General features: G+C 55.1%; 1 protein-coding gene across 6 annotated transcripts in view; it reads left to right on the forward strand.

Annotated features, from left to right (window-relative positions):
* The window catches only part of PAQR5 (progestin and adipoQ receptor family member 5), a 74,952-nt gene that overhangs the window by 45,656 nt on the left and 9,876 nt on the right, over positions 1 to 19,420 (forward strand). For all 6 annotated transcript variants that reach the window (XM_081831322.1, XM_081831323.1, XM_081831324.1 and 3 more), the window contains 4 exons: positions 3,829 to 3,956; positions 6,477 to 6,682; positions 11,583 to 11,709; positions 18,737 to 18,833. In XM_081831322.1, coding sequence (XP_081687448.1) covers positions 3,829 to 3,956; positions 6,477 to 6,682; positions 11,583 to 11,709; positions 18,737 to 18,833 — 558 coding nt within the window. The remainder of the gene's footprint in view (positions 1 to 3,828; positions 3,957 to 6,476; positions 6,683 to 11,582; positions 11,710 to 18,736; positions 18,834 to 19,420) is intronic.

Raw genomic sequence — 19,420 nt, forward strand, 5'->3', positions numbered from 1 at the left:
CTGCTGTCAGAATCTGCTCCTATTTACCGTGAGCCAGAACGTGTGATGATTTTCCCCAGGTGATTAATGGCTAGAAAAACCAAGGGTTTGAAGTGGTCGCAGTGGAATTTCAGGCATCAGCTGGCGGGTGCACAGCGTCTTTCCTGGAAGCCAAGCCTTGGCAGGCACTAAAAGGAAAACCTGCTGCTGTGGCCTTCCACCCCGAGAACCTGGGCGTTCTCACTTCTAAATAATAGGCTGCACACAATTTGATTTCATTTCCTATTAAACTGCCTAGCCTGCAACCAGGGATGCGAGGTGGATTCCTACAAATCAATTCCACTGTGCAAATTAGCCAGCACCTGCTAACCTGGGGCTGCTTAGGAATGAGACCCAGCTACGGAGTACTAAAGGCAATGATTGCAATTTGCCTTTGGGGGTTGAGACTGGGTATGAATACAAAATTGTTTTCAAATGTTTCATTTGTTGTTTAGAATTACGTAGCATGTCTTCTTTTGAGATCTACTCTATGCAAAGCGCTTTGGCAAGGCCAGAGCGGGAAGATGGAGGGAATGCCTCTCCTTTCCCCTGCTCAGAGGGGCTCAGAACAAGAGCGCATCGAGCATTTTGGCCTAATAAACTGAGGTTCAAGTTGAGGAGGGAAGGAGCAGGTCAGAACAGGCTCTTCTGGGACTGAAGGACTCTCATTCTTTTGTCCATTCTTTATCTATCTGTCCTTTTCTTTTTGGAAGGGCTGCTTTAAATCCTGTCTTTACGGCACGGTTAGTGGGTGGGCTTCCCATCCGTGTCTGGGGTCAGGATAGCAGGTCAGAGGAGATTCTTTTAATATAGGCCCAGTCCCGGCGTTGGTGGTCAAGTAGCCTCCCCAGATACGGGGCAAGATCCTTGAGTGCGGTCAAGTTGTCCAGCTTGTGAATTTCCCAGCCCTTCTGTTCCCCTCGGGCTCTTGACTGTGTTGGCGCCTTCTTTTGCCTCCCCAAATGCAGGATCCAGAGAGGGAAGAACGGTAGTCACACCCTGCGTCACCACCAGCAAAATGTAGGTGGTCTCCCCCTCTGGCTCCCGCCCACCCACTACCCACCTGTGGGCCCCGTGTCCAAGCTGTCCTGCAGCCCCCCTCCCTGTGTGCTACCACGCCCCATGTGCCAGCGCTCTGCAGGCCGCCTGGTCGTGAGATCTCCTTCTACACAGGATCTGCTAAACTCATTCATGTGAAGGCATGAATCATCAACAACAGTGGCTCTGTTCTGGAGTCTTTACATTTTAATAAGAGGCCAATGCCTTAATAAATTATTTTTCTTTATAAAGGGAAGACTGAAATGTGAGATGGAATGCTAGACCCCCAATTTCTGCCGCAGGGCCTTCGCATGTCCACCAAGCACATGCTACCCTCCTCACATGCATTGAAGGCTGAAGGCCATGGGCCTGTCTGCCACCCTGTCAGCGGCCCTGGTGGGGTGGGCAGCTGGTAGCCAGGATTCCTGCTGCCGGGGACAGAGGCCTGTCTGCTGTAAACCAGAGACGTCAGCAGGATTGAACCGTGAATCAAAAACTGGAACAAATTGCTTTAATCAGCTAAGACCCAAACCTAATTTAAATAGTATTTTTTCACTGGACCATGAACCAGCTTCATGGGTCCCCCTCCCCCTGGTTGACCAGTTGAACCCAGAACTGAACTAAGAAGAGAACGTATTCATGGCTTTTTTTAAGATTTTTTATTTTATTTTATTTATTTATCAGATAGAGTGTGCACACAAGCAGGGGGAGTGGGAGAGGGAGAAGCAGGCTTCCCGCTGAGCAGGGAGCCCGATGCGGGGATCCATCCCAGGACCCTGAGCTCAAGACCTGAGCTGAAGGCAGATGCTTAACCGACTGAGCCACCCAGGCGTCCCTTTTTTTTTTTTAAGATTTTTTTTTTTAATTTATTTGTCAGAGAGAGAGAAAGAGCGCGTATTCATGGTTTTATAGGTGAGGACACTGAGGCACTGAGAGTCGTGGCTGGCTCAAGGACACATGGCACATCAGTGGCCCAGATTTGACTGTTTACCCTCACTCTCTCCACTTGATTCAGAACCTCAAGACATAGTACATGTTACCCATTGTGTTCTTTTTTTTTTTTTTTTAAGATTATTTATTTGACAGAGGTGGGGGAGGTGGAGGGGCAGAGGGGGAGAGAGAATCTCAAGCAGGCTCCATCCCCAGCGCAGAGCCCACCATGGGGCTCGATCTCATGACCCTGAGATCATGACCTGAGCCAAAAGCCAGAGTCAGTTGCTTAACTGACTGAGCCACCCAGGCGCCCCCTATTATGTACCTTTGAATGGAGATTCTCTCTTAAGCTAAGAAGTTGTAACCCAGAGGAGAGATGGGTGGCTAGGTTGGCATTCTCTGTCTTCCCTTTCTCCCTCGGCCCCAGAAAACCACAGGGAAAACTGTAAAATGTTCTTGTGACTCGATTTATATTATGACTACGAGTGTTATCATTGTCATTATTTGCCTCGATGAATCTACTTATTTTTAGTTTACCTTTCAAAGCTTCTGACAACATTCCTCTTCATCAGTGGTCCTTAAGTGGGGTCACTGCCCCCAGGGGATGTTGGCACTACTGGAGACGTTTTGGGTTGTCACAGCTTGGGACCGTGTGGGCCACTGGTGTCATTAGGGAGAGGCCGTGGGTGCGCTCACGTGTTGCCTAGGACAGCCCCCCACAACACACAGTTATCTGGCCAAAAATGTCCATAGTGTCGACTGAGAAACCCTGGCTCAAATCAACACAAAAGGGAAACAAAGTCTCCTACAGATCCTCAATGAATCAAACTCTCCCCTTTCCTGTGTTCTCCCCAGCCTCTGCCCTGCCTTGTGTCCTTAAACTTCTATAATACTTATAATTGCCCAGGAATACAATTTGCATTCTACTTGTTTTCACTTAATAGCACATGCTGAGGTTCGTCCCTCTTGCCTCCTTTTCACAATTACATTTTTAATGGGTCCGATGGAGTCTTCGGGGCGGGTTGATGCCCAGAGGTCAGCTGACCAGTCCACCTGTCTTCTCGGGGCTGGTGACCCAGAGACGTGCCAGGTGGGCTGCGTGGGGAGGGGCTGGCTCGGGCAGGCCCAGCTGTGGCAGGCCCTGCTCCGCCTGCATCCCAGGCTAATGCCACCACTGTCTTCATCATCAAAAAGCCTTTATGAAGCGCTTTGGTGAATATATCCTGGCACTGGGGGGGCGGGGAATCTTCTGCAGAGATCTTCCCACCGGCCCCTGACATCTGGGGCACGTTGGCTCAGACAGACAGCGTATATGTCTTCCAACCACGAAGGCATCCAGACACTGGGCTGTGGGCCCCAGGCAGAGGGCGCAAAACCAGATTCTTAGGCAATATTCATGACAAGAGTAAGTGTGTCTGTCTGGGAATGCGAAGATTGGCTGGATTCCCAAAGGGAGCCGGGGTCTTGAGTTACGTCCTCCAGCCGCTGCAGGCTTCTGGAAGGACATGGGATTTTAGAACCTATGGGGAGGAGGAGAGAAGTGGGGGAGGGAAGCAGCTTGACAGCTCAAGGGCTTGGGGTCACGTGTTCCGGGCTTGGGGTCACGTGTTCCGGGCTTGGGGTCACGTGTTCTGGGCTTGGGGTCACGTGTTCCGGGCTTGGGGTCACGTGTTCTGGGCTTGGGGTCACGTGTTCCGGGCTTGGGGTCACGTGTTCCGGGCTTGGGGTCACGTGCGCAGCCTGGGAGAAAACTAGATACCACCAGAGCTGTCCCTCCTGAGGCCCTCTCGCCACCCTCTGGCCTCACCTCAGTGCTTCTTTCTCTTACCCCCACTGCAGGTGTTCCATGAGCAGGGCATCCTCTTCGGCTACAGACACCCGCAGAGCTCCGCCACTGCCTGTATCCTCAGCCTTTTCCAAATGACCAATGAGACTCTCAACATCTGGACTCACTTGCTGCCCTTCTGGTACCTTCCAGTCCCCTTGACTGGCCATGTCAATTCAGGAGCCCTGGGCCTGGGGCTTCTTTAAAACCCAGGGGGGTTGGGAAGGCTGAGAGTCCATGCTGGGATTTTGGGGACTCCCCTGTGGTACATGAGCATGGAGCTGTGAGATGTTGGGGCCGGCAGCTGGGGTGAGCTTTAGCATGTGGATTCTAGTAGGATTCAAGAGGCTCCTGGCAGCTCCCCAGTCTTTCCCTGCACTGGGGGGCCTGGGTTGATCTCATCCCCTTCAGTTTGGAGGTTTTTGGAGTCCTCCAGAAGCCCTGGTTAAAATGTCATGAGCTTGAGGGAGTCAGTCTCTCTGAGCTTAATGTTTTCCCGTCTGTAAAGTGGGAGGGATGGTCCGTGCCTTGCCCAGGGTTGCTGTGAGGATTACCAGGTGGGGGGGTGGGGGTGGGGGGGGTGGTGGAAGCATTGGAAAAGGCATCGGGCAGGGAGCTGTGGGGGCCCCGTGATCATGCTGGCCAGGAGGCACTTTAATGGAGAAGCCACGAGCTCAGGGGTCCACTAAGACCCCCGTTGGCTGACACATGTGTGGCCCAGGGAAAGGGCACGGCAAGTCCTGGCACAGGCCAGACTCTGGACTCCCCTCTGATCATTGTCCAGAAGCCAAGGGAATAGGAGGGACCCCAGGGTGTGCCGCACACAGAGATGGGCTCGAGGAAGGCCGTGCTTGCTCAGAAGTCAGAGGGCAGATCCAGGGCCGAAATGCAGGGCAAGGCTGGTGCCAGAGGCCTCCCCAGAGAAGAGAGAGCAGGCCTGCGGTGGATTAGGGAGATCCGGAAGGAAGTTCTAGGGCCTGCAGACTGCTCAGGGTGGCCTCCAGATCCTGCTCAGGGGGGCTGTTTGTCATTTTACTTTATTTGTGTGTGTGTGTGTCCTTTTAAATTTAAGCAAACCTAAGTAAATGTAAGTAAAAAGTCTAAATGCTCGTAAAGTGCAACTTGCAGATGGGGACAGAGACAGTGTCTTCCCCTGGCCCCTGTTCTCTTCCCTAGAGTTGCCGGTCCTCCCAGAGCCCCTCCGGAGATGTGAGCCCCTGGGGCGTGTGCACACCCCACTCTGAGTCCTTGCCTCCTGCTCTCTTCCCTGGCTTTCTTCCCTCCCATCTTTGTCTGGCCCCCAGGCCTCTCAGGCTGCATGGTGTTCCGTTGTGTGGATGAACCACAGGTGATTTATGGGGTTTGCAGTTTGTGCTCCTGCCCGGAGCACTGGCCCCTCCCTGCTTGCCTGTGGGTCTGGGGCACTTGTGCACAGATCCCTGTGGGGTGACTTCGTAGCTGTCCCGAAGCTGGGCCACTCGGGCCGAGGCTCCCCGCTACATATAGCCTGTGGCTCTGCCAGACCCTGGGAGATGGTCACCACTGAGCAACACAGGGTGGGGAGGGGTTGGGAGAGCCTGGAGTAAGATGCCCCTAAGGAAGTGGGGCCAGGGAGTCATCTTGAGATGATCGGATAGGTTTTGAGACCAGCACATAGCTTCAGCTCTGTTTTTGCTGGGACAGGAGGAGAAAGATCGCAAATGTAACCAGAAGATGGACGGATGCTCCTTGGGTTCCTGTGGGAAAAGCACTGGAGTCTCCTCCCCTGGGAGAGCCCGTGGGCAGAGGCCCTGCTTTCTAGCAGTGGTTGGTCTGTGGAAGTGGGCAGCTCTGTAGGCAGGCCCCCCTTGCCTGGGTCATAGAGGAGGCAGATATGGTGCAGAGCTGTCCTGTGTCTCTGTGTGGGGTGGACCCAGAGAGCTAGACTCAGCAGATCGCAGCATGGGACCAGGCCACTCAGAAAGGCGATGGTAGTGTGAGAGGAGGAATAGCATGGAGAGGAGGGAGAACAATCGTCCTGTTGTCTTCTAGACTCTCCAGGCCCCTCCTGGGAGGTTGCTTCTGTTTGAGGAACCTTCCTGCAAGGGGACAAAGACAAACCATAGGGCTGGTGACACGGCCCCATGTGGATCCTTTGAGGAGTGGTTGAGTGCCACGGGGTTCTTTAATGTAAGGTTCAAAGAGGTGAGGAGGCATTATGAGGATTGATTGCCTTAGATATTTGATGTGCTAGTTTTCTGTGGTCCCGTTGAGGGGAACTCGGGCTGATCAAATGGAGATAGATCCCAGGGAGACCGGTGTCAGCTCAGTGAAGAATTTCCCGACACTTAGAGCTCCCTTGAGAGGTGGTGAGCTCCCCATCCCGGAAGCATGCAAGCTGAGCCTGGAGAATCACTTAGGCAGGATGCTGTAAGAGAGATTCTGTCATTGCAAGGTGGGGAGAGGAATGTACTAGATAAATCTTAAGGCTCTCCTCTTGCCCCTTCTGCCCAGTTCTAACCGTAAAAGGATCCCATTCACCCTCCCTCACTCGTAGTATTTCACCAAAGTGAGAACACACAGGGTTCAGTTATCCCAGGGGAATGGGGGGCAGCAGATAGTCTGTGAGGGGTGCAGAGGAGCCCCCAGCCACGGAGGTCGAGTGGGCCACGCTGTGTTCCAGGTTCTTCGTGTGGAGGTTTGTGACCGCCTTGTATGTGACAGACATCCAGAATGACAGCTACTCCTGGCCTCTGTTCGTGTACATGGGCACCAGCTGTGTGTACCCCCTCGCGTCCAGCTGTGCACACACCTTCAGCTCCATGTCCAAGAATGCCCGGCACATCTGCTACTTCCTGGACTACGGGGCCGTCAACCTCTTCAGCCTGGGTGCGTAGGGCCCCGCGTCCTCCTCCTCTCCCTGCGACTGAGATAGCTGTGTACCCCCCCCCCCGCCCCCGGGAGCTGGGCTCACCAGAAGGCTTTGATGGGCTTGCGGAAGAGTCATGGGAATGCCATGCCTCCTCCAGGTTCCTGATGTTTGGTAAGAAACTTGTCCAGAGCTGTGCTGGCAAATATTAACTGATTCAGTGGGGACAAAAGCCCCGATCTGTGGGGTAGGCTGACCCCCAACCATGGCCAACTTCCGGCCACCAGTGGGACCTCCCTGCACATCATCACGCAGTAATTCCTCTATGCAGATAGAGGAGAGGCATTAAAGGAAAGTTATTACTTGTGTTAATGTGGTTATTTAATTGTCAGTTTAGGTAGTTGGCGGGGTTTAACAGTCGTCTTGCGAGATCTCTGAAACCTCATCCGTCTGCCATCACAGGCCAGGGTGAGCCAGCTCTGCACGTCAGGGCTGCTGTCTGTCCTGCCTGACAAAGAAGGGGGCTCATGAACCCCGCTTGTCGAGAGGCTTAGACAAGTTAGCAATGTGCTCAAAGTGCCATGGGAACCGAGGGGTGAGCCCAAAGCAGGCGCGGGTGGGTGTTGATACTTGAGCTTCCTCGTGTTTTTCCTCCAATTATGGGGCCCCCTCCTTCTGGCTCCACTTCTCTCCCCAGCTGGTGGGCATCCATTTGTCCCCAAGTCTCCCCTGCTCTGGCCTCTTCTCCCTCCTGCTCCTGCTCCAGGTGTGAAAGCAAAGGCATTGTCTTCCCTTGCCCAAGGGGGTGTCCGTGAGGATCCTGTCCCCATCCTGTTTCCTCCCCTCCCTCTCACAAGTCACACACGCATGAACACGTGCACACACATGTACACACAGATGCACATACACACGTGCTCTCGTGCACACACACACACACGGGCTTTACCGTGTCACCTCCCACTCCTCCGTGCTCTGTGTCCAGCCCCCACCATTTACTAAAGCCGCAGTTGCTGGGGCCCCCCCTGCGGACACATGGCTTCTGGGTGCTCTCGCCAGCCTCTGACGCAGGGGCCTCTCCATGCTTCCAAACCACCTCCCTTCCTCTGGTCCCTGTCACATCACTCCCGCTTCTCCTCCTGCCTGTGCATGTTCTCATTCTCTTCAGCTGGCTCCCTGCTCCGCTCCCCAGGCAGTGGGCAAGCTCAGAATCAGGCCTTGGGACTCTGCTCTCGTGTGGTCCGCGTCAGGGTGACCTCACACCATCCCCGAACACCTCTGGACCAGGCTCTCCCAAACCCATCCTAGCTTACCACTAACCTGAGATCCACGCCGTGTCCAGCCCTGTGACCGAGACTATCCACATCCGCTCCCGCTCCTGCAGTACTTCACCTGGCTCGTGGTTCCACCCCGACCTGGTCTCTTGAGTCAGAATCTGAGCCCTCGGGTTCCCCTCCCTCCCATGCCCCTGCCACCCTGTCGGGTAGTTCAGGTGAGTCTCTTCCCCATATTCCCCACATGGCTCCCCAACATGGCCTTTGCTCAGACCATCCCGCCTCCCCCCTGCACCCTGACAACAGCCTCCTCTCCGCCTCCTGGCCCTCCCCGACTGCCACCGACTCCCCTCCACCCCACCCACCAGGCTTCTCTAACACCTTCTGACCACGGCTCCCCTCCCACTTAAGACCTTTCAGGATTCCCAGTTACCCCAGATGAAGTTCGAATTCCTTAGTCTAGAGGCTTCCAGAGCCCTTGATCACCTGCCCAGACTCAGTGCCTAGATGGCACCTGAGACAGGTCACGAGGGGCGGCATCATGTAGTGCTTGCTTGTGGCCCAGCCGCCGCCACCCCTGAAATCCTGGGCGAGGTTCTTCACCTCACCAGGCCCCAATCCTCCCGTCCACAAACTCGGCATCATACCCTCCTCATGGGATGGCACGAAGATGAATTGAGTGTTGCAAGTGGAGTGCGCAGTGCCTGGCACCTAGCATCTGAGGGAGGCCATTACCACGGCTATGTCCTGAACCCTGGCATCCGTGCACTGGGATGGTGTCTCTCATAGGCGAGAATAATGAGGCACCAGGACGGGAAGTGACTCGGGTCACATGGCTTGTAAATGGCAGAGCCAGGGTTCGAACCAAAGCCCAGGGGGTCAGCCGCCACCCTGAACGGTCTCCCTTCCCGTCACTGGCTTTCTGGATTTGTAAGCGTTCCTCAGGGTCTGGTACCCTCCCATAGGCCCTTCCCCGGGATCTTCCCCTTTCCCTCCCTGCAGGTCCTTCAAGGCTGGGCCCCCAATCACGGCTTCCTCCAAGCCCTCAGACCGGGACCCCCTCTCTGAAGCTCTGGGCCCCAGTCTCATCAGTGAGCCCTTCATTTCTGCTCCTCAGAACGGCTCCCTGAGGATGGGACACCGGTCCTTCAAGTCTCGTCTTCCAGCCGGTATCCTGGTGCCTGACACAGGGGTGTTCTGGGAACAAGGAAGGAAGGTCTGGCCAGTGGAGAGGGCCTCTGGCTTCCACCTCAGACTCCCTGCCCCTTTGTCCACAGCCACCTCTCCTTCCTGTTCTCACTTCTACCCTGTGGAAACCCGCAGTCCCGAGGGTGGTGTTTGCGCCTACTTCCTCCCTGGTTTCCAGCTGTTTCTCCCTCTAGGCTGTCCTGTGCCCTTTCACTCGGTTTTGGCCGTCTTAGTCCCTCACTCAGAAAACTTCCATGGCTCCCTATGGCCTCAAGAGGATGTTTACTTTCCTTAGTCTCTATCCAAAGCTGCCTCTATTCCTGCTCCCCAGAAAGCCCTCTAAAGGGGTCTGAGCATCAGTACAATGCGTGTGGGGGTGGGGAGGCGGTCCCCCACGCCAGCCCAAGCAATTCTCCGACAGCAGCTGGGGGTCCTACAATTCCGCTCATTTCTGACACCGTCCTGGGGACTGCATCTGTTCCCACAGGTGAAGGGCTTGGTCCCACAAGACCATCTCCCCCCTTCAGATGCCAGGCGCAAGCCCAGGTTGTTACAGACTGGCTATACATCGGAGGTTCCAATGACCCTGGCTCCCAGAACTCAGAGAAACATTTTACGTACTGGATTACCAGTTGATTATAAAGGGGTAGAACTCGGGAACAGCCAGATGGAAGAGATGGACAGGGCAGGGTGTGGGGAAGGGCTCGGAGTTCAGTGTCCTCTGAGTGCGCCCCCTCTCCCTGAATCACCACGTGGTCACCAACCTGGAAGCTCTCTGAACCTCTGTTCGGGTTTTTTTTTTTTTTTTTTTTTTTAAGATTTTATTTATTTATATGAGAGAGAGAGCACATGAGAGGGGGGAGGGCCAGAGGGAGAAGCAGACTCCTTGCCGAGCAGGGAGCCCGATGCGGGACTCGATCCAGGGACTCCAGGATCATGACCTGAGCCGAAGGCAGTCGCTTAACCAACTGAGCCGCCCAGGCGCCCCCCTCTGTTCGGGTTTTTATGGAGACTTCATTCGTCATGACTGATGAAGTCATTGGCCATTGGCAATTGATTCAACCTCCAGCCCCTCTTCCCCTCCCAGAGGTCAACCCTCCAGTCCCCTGCTTTCCAAATCACCTCATTAACATAACAAAAGACACCTTCCTTGCTCTCATGGCTTAGGAAATTCAGGGGTTTTAGGCGCTCTCTGCCAGGAACAGTGGAGAAGACCAAATGTCTATTTCTTACTAGAAGTCATTTGGCTTCTCACTGCCGTTTTGGGCAGGGTCTGGGGCTCCCCCGCTCTTGTGTTGCCCGCGGAGATTGGCGTGCACCTTGGCCCCAGCCAGCATACACAGAGCGAATGCATCCTGGTCCAGAGGGGAACCTCCCGCTCCTATCAGGCTGAGGGAGAGTCTGTCCCCCAGGAGGCGGTTCCCAGCTGAAATCCCATAGGCAGCCTGCTGATTATCAGCTCTTTCTGCCTGTGTGACCCTGGGAACACCACTTGGCTGCACCAGACTCCATCTGTCAAATGGGGTCAGAGGCAGAGCTTGAACTTGTGTGGTGGAGGCCTGCTTCAGCTTTGAGCTAGGATTCCAGCTTTCTCTGTGTCTTTGGAATAACAGGTGAGTGTAGGGGCGACCCCTGAGGCCCTGGGCGGACAGGCCTGTGGCTGTCTCTCCCAGAGGAGACCTGGTGAGGGTAGCTGGAGAGGCCTTCGGGGCCAGGCCTCCGGACACACGTGGCCCCTTTGAAAAGGACAGTGATTGCCCCTGTTCTTTCAAAGAAAAGCTGCAGCAGATGGGTCTCCCGAGGGCCCTTGGGGAACCCTCCTGTCACAGACTCCCAAACCTAAAACAGTGAAACATCAAGGCTAGCCTCTTACACCTGCCTCTCAGCTGGCCAGTCCCCCAGCCCCCTGATACCAAAGGCCTCCTCCCCTTGACAAGATCCCTCCCTCCCTGCGACGTCCGTCTTTCCACAAGGGGTGCCCCGTGTCATCGGCAGGTGAGATGTGCACACTCAGAAAAGCTGAGCACTCTGAGGTGTCATCATAGACCAGAGCTTGGGGATCAAAGGGGGGACTGTCACTGAATTGCCTCAGGTGGGAGCTTGGCTTTGCCACTTTCTAGCTGTGTGCCCCCCAGGGGGGTTGCTCACCCTCTCTGCCTCTGCATCGTCATCTGTAAATGAGGATAAGTGCAGGGTTTATGTTAGAGGGTGATTGTCAGGATTATGTGAGTTACTGAGTGTAAGGCCCTGGGGGCAATGCTGGGCTCATAGTAAATTCGCAGGGTAGGGTTTGGTAGGCAGAGAAGAGAGGTAGGACGTTCTGGGGCGGGGGCACGGGGGGAGCATGACACAAGTGACGTGCAGCGGCAGGGCTCAGCCAGACGCTGGGGTTGGGCTTCCCAAGGGTCCAGGCTACACTGCGGCCTGGCTTCTGGCCCAAGGCTGGTTTTTTCCTCTCCAGGCTCAGCCATCGCATACTCGGCCTATTCGATCCCGGACGTGATGGTGTGCACCACATTCCATGACTACTACGTGCCCCTGGCCGTGCTGAACACCATCGTCAGCACCGGCCTCTCCTGCTACTCCAGGTACCCGGCTGCTGGGCCTCAGAGGGGCGGGGGAGGACGCTCCATGGAAGGGGCTCTCGGAAGCCTGGGGCTCAGTTCCAGACCCGCTCCACGGGCACACATCCGGGACATTCGAGGGGATTCCACACTTGGCTTAACACTCTGCTGTCACTGTCTTGAACTTCATAATGATTTTTGAACAAGGGGTCCCACACTTTCCTTCTGCGCTGGGCCCTACAAATGATGTAGCTGGTCCTGTTGCGGGGCGGGTCGCTTATTTAGCCTTCTTGAACCTCAGTTTGCTCATCTGTAAAATGGGGCCCACACATCTACCCACCTTGTGAGGGGGATGTAAGGGTTGCAGGGAATGTGCCTGGCACGTCTGGCCGAGGCGGCACCCCATCGATGGGCAGTCTGCTGACAGTGACTGAGCAGGCCTGCGTCTAGACACACATGCTCCCTGGCCGATGATATTCACGTGTCTGCTGTGTCCCTGGGGAAGCCCCATGGCTGTGAGTCTCACCCACTCACACTGGCTCTAATTCCCTCTGGTTTCTCAGTTTCACTCCAGAAGGCTCATTGGAGCGTGAATCCAAGAGACATTGTTTGCGGGCTAATGACTCTAGTTTACTCAGCTCTTTGTAAAAGCGAACTGTCCAAATTTCTGCTTCCCTAAATGATTTAGAAAACCTCTCAAATGGTGGTGTTGGGGGGACAGCCCTGTCTGGATGGTGCCGGGGTGCTGGGTGCTCCCTGGGCTGGGGGGCTCTCGGGGAGGGGGGCTGGCTTAGGAAAGGGCCCATGGGAGGCTGGCAGGTTGCACCCGATCCTCTGCCCCCATCTCGATTCCGGGGAGCCAGCTGCAGTCTCCCCATTAAACCATGGTTCCCCACCCCCCAGGAAGAAATGGAGGGAGTGGGAAGTTTCTGTACCTTCTCTGCAATGACTGTGGCTCTCCCTTTCCTTGGGTGACACTAAGGTGTCGTGGGACCGAAGGTAGGCAGGTTTCACAAACTTGACAAGCTGGTTTTCTTTAAAAAATGGGAGGATAGAGATTCTTAAAGAGCATCAAGAATACTTGCCCCAACCTGTCTCCACTTGCCTGTCTTGAGACCGGTTGGGAGCGTGGAGTTGCTTTGCGTGGGAGGGCATCTCATTTCTAGGTTCAGTGTCAACAACGAGGGTTTGTTCATCCCACGAAAACAAGCCTGGGGGAGGGAGTGGGAGCTCAGCTCTCTTCCCTCTCCCTGGAAATGCAGAGCCCCCCTACAGCTGTGAGGACAGAGGGTCTGCCCACTGGGATGGAAACCGAATCAGACATCACCGGGTTGTTCTTGCCTCCTCCCCACTTCCTCAAGGACTCTTGTCGATTAGAAACTCTTTCTGGAGCTCAGCCTCTGTGCCAGGGTGGAGCTTCGAGGGCTGCACGGGTGATGGGGAGGAGGGGGTGGGGCCCTGCCTTGGGTGAGACAAGGCATAACACACACATAGAAAAGTAACCAGGTTGCCGGCAGCAGCCCAGGAGAGATGAAGCATGCCCTGGAGGCACGGGGCCCAGATGTGTGGACACACCTAGCTCTGGTCCTTGGATGAGTCACAATCCTGTCTGGTTAGCTCCTGTTGGCTGTGTAGCTGTGCTGTTTGGGTGAGCGGTGAGCACTGTGGGCTGAGGGGGCATGGAAGGCTCCATGAGTGTTGAAGTAGAAGTCCCAGAGTTCATGATCCAGGACTGTTTTCCTAAGAACCCCCCAATGCAAAGTTGCTGCCTTTTTTTTCTTTTTTCTTAAAGCTTCCTGAATCATCTGTAAGCCACCAGGGTAGATGGTTTTCTTCTAGCCAGAAGTCCATCCTGGTTGTTAATAATAAATGGGTCTTCTAGATGTAGCATGCCTGTTACCTTTGGACAAACTTATTTGACAGAGTAGGCTGGCCAGGAATCTCCTGATGCCTGTGTTTGGAGGTTTCTCTCTTGTCAATGAAATGGATTATTTCTGTTTACTTACCGGACACATCTGTTGCTATTCCATCTCTCCAACTATTCATCCAGCCACCTCCTCATTCACCATCCCCCTACCCAACCATCCATCCATCCATCCATCCATCCATCCATCCACCCAACCCATCCAGCCATCCATTCATCCATCTACTCATCCACGCATCCATCCACCTACTCATCCATCCATCTACTCATTCACCCATCCACTCAACCACCCATACATCTGCCTATCCATCCTCCCACCCATCTGCCTACCCATCCATTCATGCACCCATCCACCCATTCATTCATCCATTCATCCATCCATCCAACCAACCAACCAACCAACCAACCAACCAACCAACCAACCAGCCAAACAACCAACAAGTCAACCAACCAACCAACCAACCACTCAATATTCCTTAAATGTCTGCCATACTCCAGGCATCATGTTAAGATCTGGGAATACCAGGAGGAGTGAGGCCCAGCCCTTGCCCTGAGAGAGCACCCAGGGCAGTAGTCGAAGCCGACTACAGACCCCCCAGAAGCCCAGATGGAGTCATCGTTTCCTCTAAAGGCCAAAGGAAATGGCATATAGAGTATAGCATTACAGAATGTAATGTATGCAAGTAATGATAATACAAAATGACACCCCTGCTTGGATACACAAAGTTCTGCAAAGTGGTACTAGGACTGAGTATTGAGGGAGGTTGAACACCTGAGCCGGAGAGGAGGGAAGGGCCTGTGGGACAGAGCAAACAGCGCAGAGGGCGAGGGGGCCAGAGAAGACAGCCCTGGGAGGCGGCAAGGGGCTTCCGAGTTGCCGGAGCTGCACAGCTGGAAGGAGGAGCGTGGCTAGAGAGGGTCTCCCACAGTGGCTGGGATTTGAAGTGCCTTGTGTGTCCTGCAGCGGACTGGTCCTGTGCTGGCGAAGGACAGTGATCTCTGTGGGAGGGCCATTCCACGGCCTCAGCTTCCGAGCCGAGGGGCTTCCAGGTGTGTCGCTGGCTGCCGGCCTGGGGGCTGGAGGAGGCCTGTGCTGGAACGGAAGCCGAGGGAGGGGGCCAGAGGCAGAGTGGGATGTCCCATCTGAGGGCCCTGTGCGGTCCCTTCTCGCCTGGTCCTCTTTCCTGTTTTCATCCCCTTTGTCTTCAGTGTCTGAGGAGTGAGAGGGCTGACTCCTGCACCAGGAGTGACTCGGCCCCCATTCACTTCAGGAGAACGCCCCCCCCCCAGGGTCCTGGATTTCACGGACTTCTGGCTTCACCTTAAACAAGGGCATCTGAGAAGATGTCTCTGGGTGTTCTACCATGCCAGGGCTTCAGAGTCTTCTCTGAGATCTCTCTCCTCGCCTTCCTTCTTCCCCAAGGCCACCCTGCCTCCGCCTCAGGCTCCATCAGTCCATGATGTGGCCAGGAGTGGCAGAGAGCTGCCATCTCCTTCCCGGAGCAAGAAGCAGAGCACAGACCTCCTGAGTGGTCTTTAGTTATTCACGTGCTTGCCAGAATATCACGGTCTAAATGGCATTCGTTCCGTTATAGTACCGAGCACTGTGGACTCCCTGGAATCTAGTTCAAATGCATGTTCCAGAAACCTGCCTGCCTTCTTCTGTAGCATTTGAGAAGGGAGATGAGAGAACGCATGACCTCTCTGTGGCCCTCAGAGCAAGGTGGGGTGACGGAGACCCTGCCTGCTCATCCCACTGGCCACCCAGAAGCCTAGGAAGGCGTCCTCACTCCCTTAGGGACGTCAGTCACCCAGAGTTTGCTGTCCATCACAAGTCACCGTAGGCACTTTATTCACTCATCCAAGGCGTCCAAAAGTGGTTTTGTTTTGACAAACAGTTGCTCGGTGAAATGTCCTGTGGTCAGTGCTGTGAGGGAGAGAGGTGACTTTTCATCCCTTGGCGATGGGTGGTGCTGGGGCCGGGAGAGGATTTGGAGGGCAGAGCTGGAGTCAGGAGGCTCACGGGCAGTCAGTGGTTCTCAGACACCTCTGGAGGTCGGAGGGTTCAGCCAGATGACAAAGTGCGCATTCCTGTGATGTCAGCCACGCAGTAAAACAGCCATAACCACACACCACACGCACACGATACACACAGGCGTGTGCGCGCACCCCCTCTGCAATAGAATGTTTCCAAAGGCCCACTCGTTTCAAGCGCTGGTTCCAGAATTTGCTTGCACATCCTGTCGGCTTTGTTGCAACAAGATTTATCAGGTTTTAGAACAGACTGATACTGCATTGACCCTCTCCTGGTGGAGGCTTCTGCCAAAATCCAGTGTTTCCTGCCAACCTGGTTCTAGGCAGATGAGGCCTGACTTCCCTAAACTGGTGTCTCCGCTCTGCGGTGCAGGGACTGTCTTCCCAGGTGGGGCTTCCGAGACTTGGGGGCAACCAGTGCTTTGGAGAGTTCTGTGGCTCCCGCCCCTCCTTCCTGGAATCTCTGGCTGGGGCGACACCCTGTGGCTAACTGTGGAATTGCACCTTGGTAGTGGGAGGCCCCTCTCTGTGGCTGCTAGCCCTTCCGACTTTTATTCTGTGTTGCTGTCTCTCTTCTGTTCTGCTTTTTCTCCTTTTTTTTTCCTGTAGACTCGGCTTTGCAGATGGAGAGGCTGGTTCGTTTGCCCCTGGGGAAGCACTTTATCAGGCTGGGCGAAATGTTGTCTCAAGTCACAGGAAATCCATGGTTTGGGGGATGGCCCTCGCCAGCCAGAGCCAGCTTTCTTCCTGTGTAAGTGGTCACAGAAAGAGCATGCTTTCACAGTGAGCCTCTTTGAACCCAGAAAGGATAGACGGTGGCCGTGCATGGGGAAGGAGGGAGCGGGCTTGCGGTTGGACTGGGTTGGCCAGGGTAGGCTGTGAAGGCTGTTGAGCCAGGCTCTGGCTGTGGGGGGCAGTGGGAGTGTGTCCCATTTGCTCCCTGGGGCAGAGGGGATATAGGCAAGGATGGAGGCTGGGTGGTGGTCCGAGGCCTGCTCAGCCTGCTGGAGGGGTGGGGGTGTGAAACTTGGAAGCCAGACCGCGCTGGGTATAAATCCTAGCTTCGCCTCTTATGAGCTCACCCGACTTTAGGCAAGTCACCCAGAACCTGTCTGTTCCCTCCTGGTCCTGTTTTTTGGCACAGCATAGCTGTAAGGTAGGGAAGGGGAGAGAATGAATCTCACTACACACCTTTTATTAAAAGCTGCCATTGAGCGATCATTCCTCTGTGAGGTGGGTATGCTCCTCGCAAGTATGGTTTCATCAAATCTTTGCAACAAGCCCGCGATGGGGTACAGTTGTCGTCCCTGCGTTACACGTGAGGATTTTGACATGCACAGAGGTTACATAACCTGTTGGGGTCGCATGATCACGGAGGGTTGAGGCAGGATTTGAACCCAGACTGTCCAGGTCAGACGCTGCTTATGAATCATGGCCCAGTGCCGCCTCGCCTCTCCCAGGGTTGGTGGTTTACTCCAAGGCTGGGGGTCTTGTTTGGGGGGATGATAAATTGAGGTCCCTTATTTCTCTTCCTCCTTTTCCTTCAGCTTCTCTTCCTTTGCTACCCCATGCCTGCCATGACTTAGGATGGGGTCAGGAGAGGAGAGACCTGCAGAAGTAGGCTTGAGAGAAGTTGGAGCTTATCCCTGGAGGGGATAAGCTGGGGGGCTTCTCGGGACCCACAGTGGCTGCCTCTTACTCTGGAGCAGGGATCCTCGTGCTTGGCTGCCCTGAGGGCTAGGCATAACACACCAGCCTGGGGGACGTGAGGGTCCCCTGATGGCTCGGGGCGGATGCGGGAGTCTCTGCCCTGTCCCATGCCAAAGGACATGGGGAGCAGAGGGCTTTGTAGTCAGGTGACTGCACCGGCTGAGGGGCCAGGAGTAAGCTGGCCAGGGTCCGAGAGCCCGGGTTGGGTGGAGCAGCAGATCGTGTTTGGTAGGGGAAAGGGCAGGCTGTGGGCTGGGACAGGGCGTCTGGGAAACGGGTGGGGAGCAGTGGTGGGATATGACTCCATCCCCCGTGGAGAGCATGCTGAGGGGCAGGACTGTCAGGAAGGGCTGAGAGGGCCCAAGGGTCTCCATTGTCTGACTGACTGCCCTGGAACAGCCACCCCACCGGCCTTGGCGCCCTGAGTCTGCACACCACCTTCGTGGGGACCCCTGTGGGCACCGAGAGAGGACCCAGCCCTCCACAGTACACTGTGGTATTGAAGCGGGGACGTGCCCTGCCCCCCTGCCTGGGCAGCCCAGCCTGGGGCCTGAGCACTCCTTACCTGAGCCCCAGCTCAGGGCTGTGATTTTTTATGGAGATTCTCCCTGCTCCCCTCAGGTCCTGTCAGTATCCAGCCTGTCATCCGTGCTGCCCCACTCCCCACACCCCGGGCTGCCAGCCCTGCCCCAGCTGGGCCCAAGCCCACTGAGGCCCCGTGGCGCTCCATCCCAGAGGCCCTGCAGTCAGCACCACTCATTTGAACATGGGCTTCATTTCTGGACTGGAGGCGGGTTGATGAAGAAGAGGGGAAAAGGCCACCTTTACTCGGTTTCCCCAGGCCAGTGTCCCTGGGTGTGGCACTAAGGATTCCAGAAAGTTCTTCCAAGTCGTTAAACACTTCCCTGAACCCGGGGCTTCTGCACAGCGATCAGCTGGGCAGCTCTGACTGGTTAGATCTCTCATCCTTCCCAGACTTGCTTGCCCCAGGAGACTGTGCCAGGGGGCCACCCACACCCCACACGACTCCCTGTCCTGTTGTTACTGGACTTCGCAAAGGCTCCTTAGCAGCTAGATAACTTGCCTCTTGAAGGGCCTTTCCAGCCCAGGACTTCCACTCTGGCTTCGTTGGACACGATTGCTTTCTCATGATGCGGCCCCAGGAGATGGTTTCCCCTGAGGCCTTTCCACATGCTACCACTGGGGGCGGGAGCAATGGACGAGGCCGGTGGAGAAGCTGCTGGTCTCAGGAGGAGGTTGCACAAAATACTTGCCTTCTGTTGATGACTTGCCCTCGGTTACTTGTAATGTGCGTGCGTGTGTGTCATTTACTGAAACTGTTTTCATTCCAGTCTCTTCCTCCTTTTTCCTTTCCTGATTTAGGTTTCTTGAAATCCCGAAGCCCGGGCTCTGTAAGATGCTTCGCGTCCTGGCCTTTGCTTATCCCTACACCTGGGACTCCCTCCCCATCTTCTACAGGGTAAGGGCCCAGCTCCGTCTTTTCTCTGCCTGTTGGCAACACCAGGGAATCTGTTGTTTCCTGAGGTCCTGGGGGTCAGAGCACCAGGCTGGTCACTGCAAGACACGTGGGAGCTGAGACCTTCCTTAAGAGCAGGTGCAGAGTAGTGAGGAGATAGCAGGAACATAGACGCCGTGAAAACCACAGGCAACGCATCAATGGCCGGCACTGACTGGGGGCTCAGAAGTAATCATGGAGGGCTGGGTAGGGGAGGCAGCCTGGGGTTTAGTGGAGGGACAAGGAGAGTGGGCTCTGGAGGCAGATCTCTAATACGTACTCACTGTAAGACTTTGGCAAGTTATGTAGTGTCTCTGTGCCTTGATTACCCTCATCTGTAAAATGGGCATGGTAGTAACACCTCAGTCCATCAGCTGTGGGGGAGATTACAGGAGAGAACATATAAAATGCTAGCTGGTGACAAGTGTCCAATAAACGCATTATTATGTATTATCATCAATTAACATACTAGGAGCAAAGGAAAAAGTATGAAGGAGGGTCTTAAGGATAAATGGGGATTAGACAGAGAACACGAAGGAAGAGGGTGTAGG

The sequence above is a fragment of the Leptonychotes weddellii genome, chromosome 9 (genome assembly GCF_054177405.1).
Source record: "Leptonychotes weddellii isolate Sample4059 chromosome 9, ASM5417740v2, whole genome shotgun sequence".
Classification (NCBI taxonomy): Eukaryota; Metazoa; Chordata; class Mammalia; order Carnivora; family Phocidae; genus Leptonychotes; species Leptonychotes weddellii.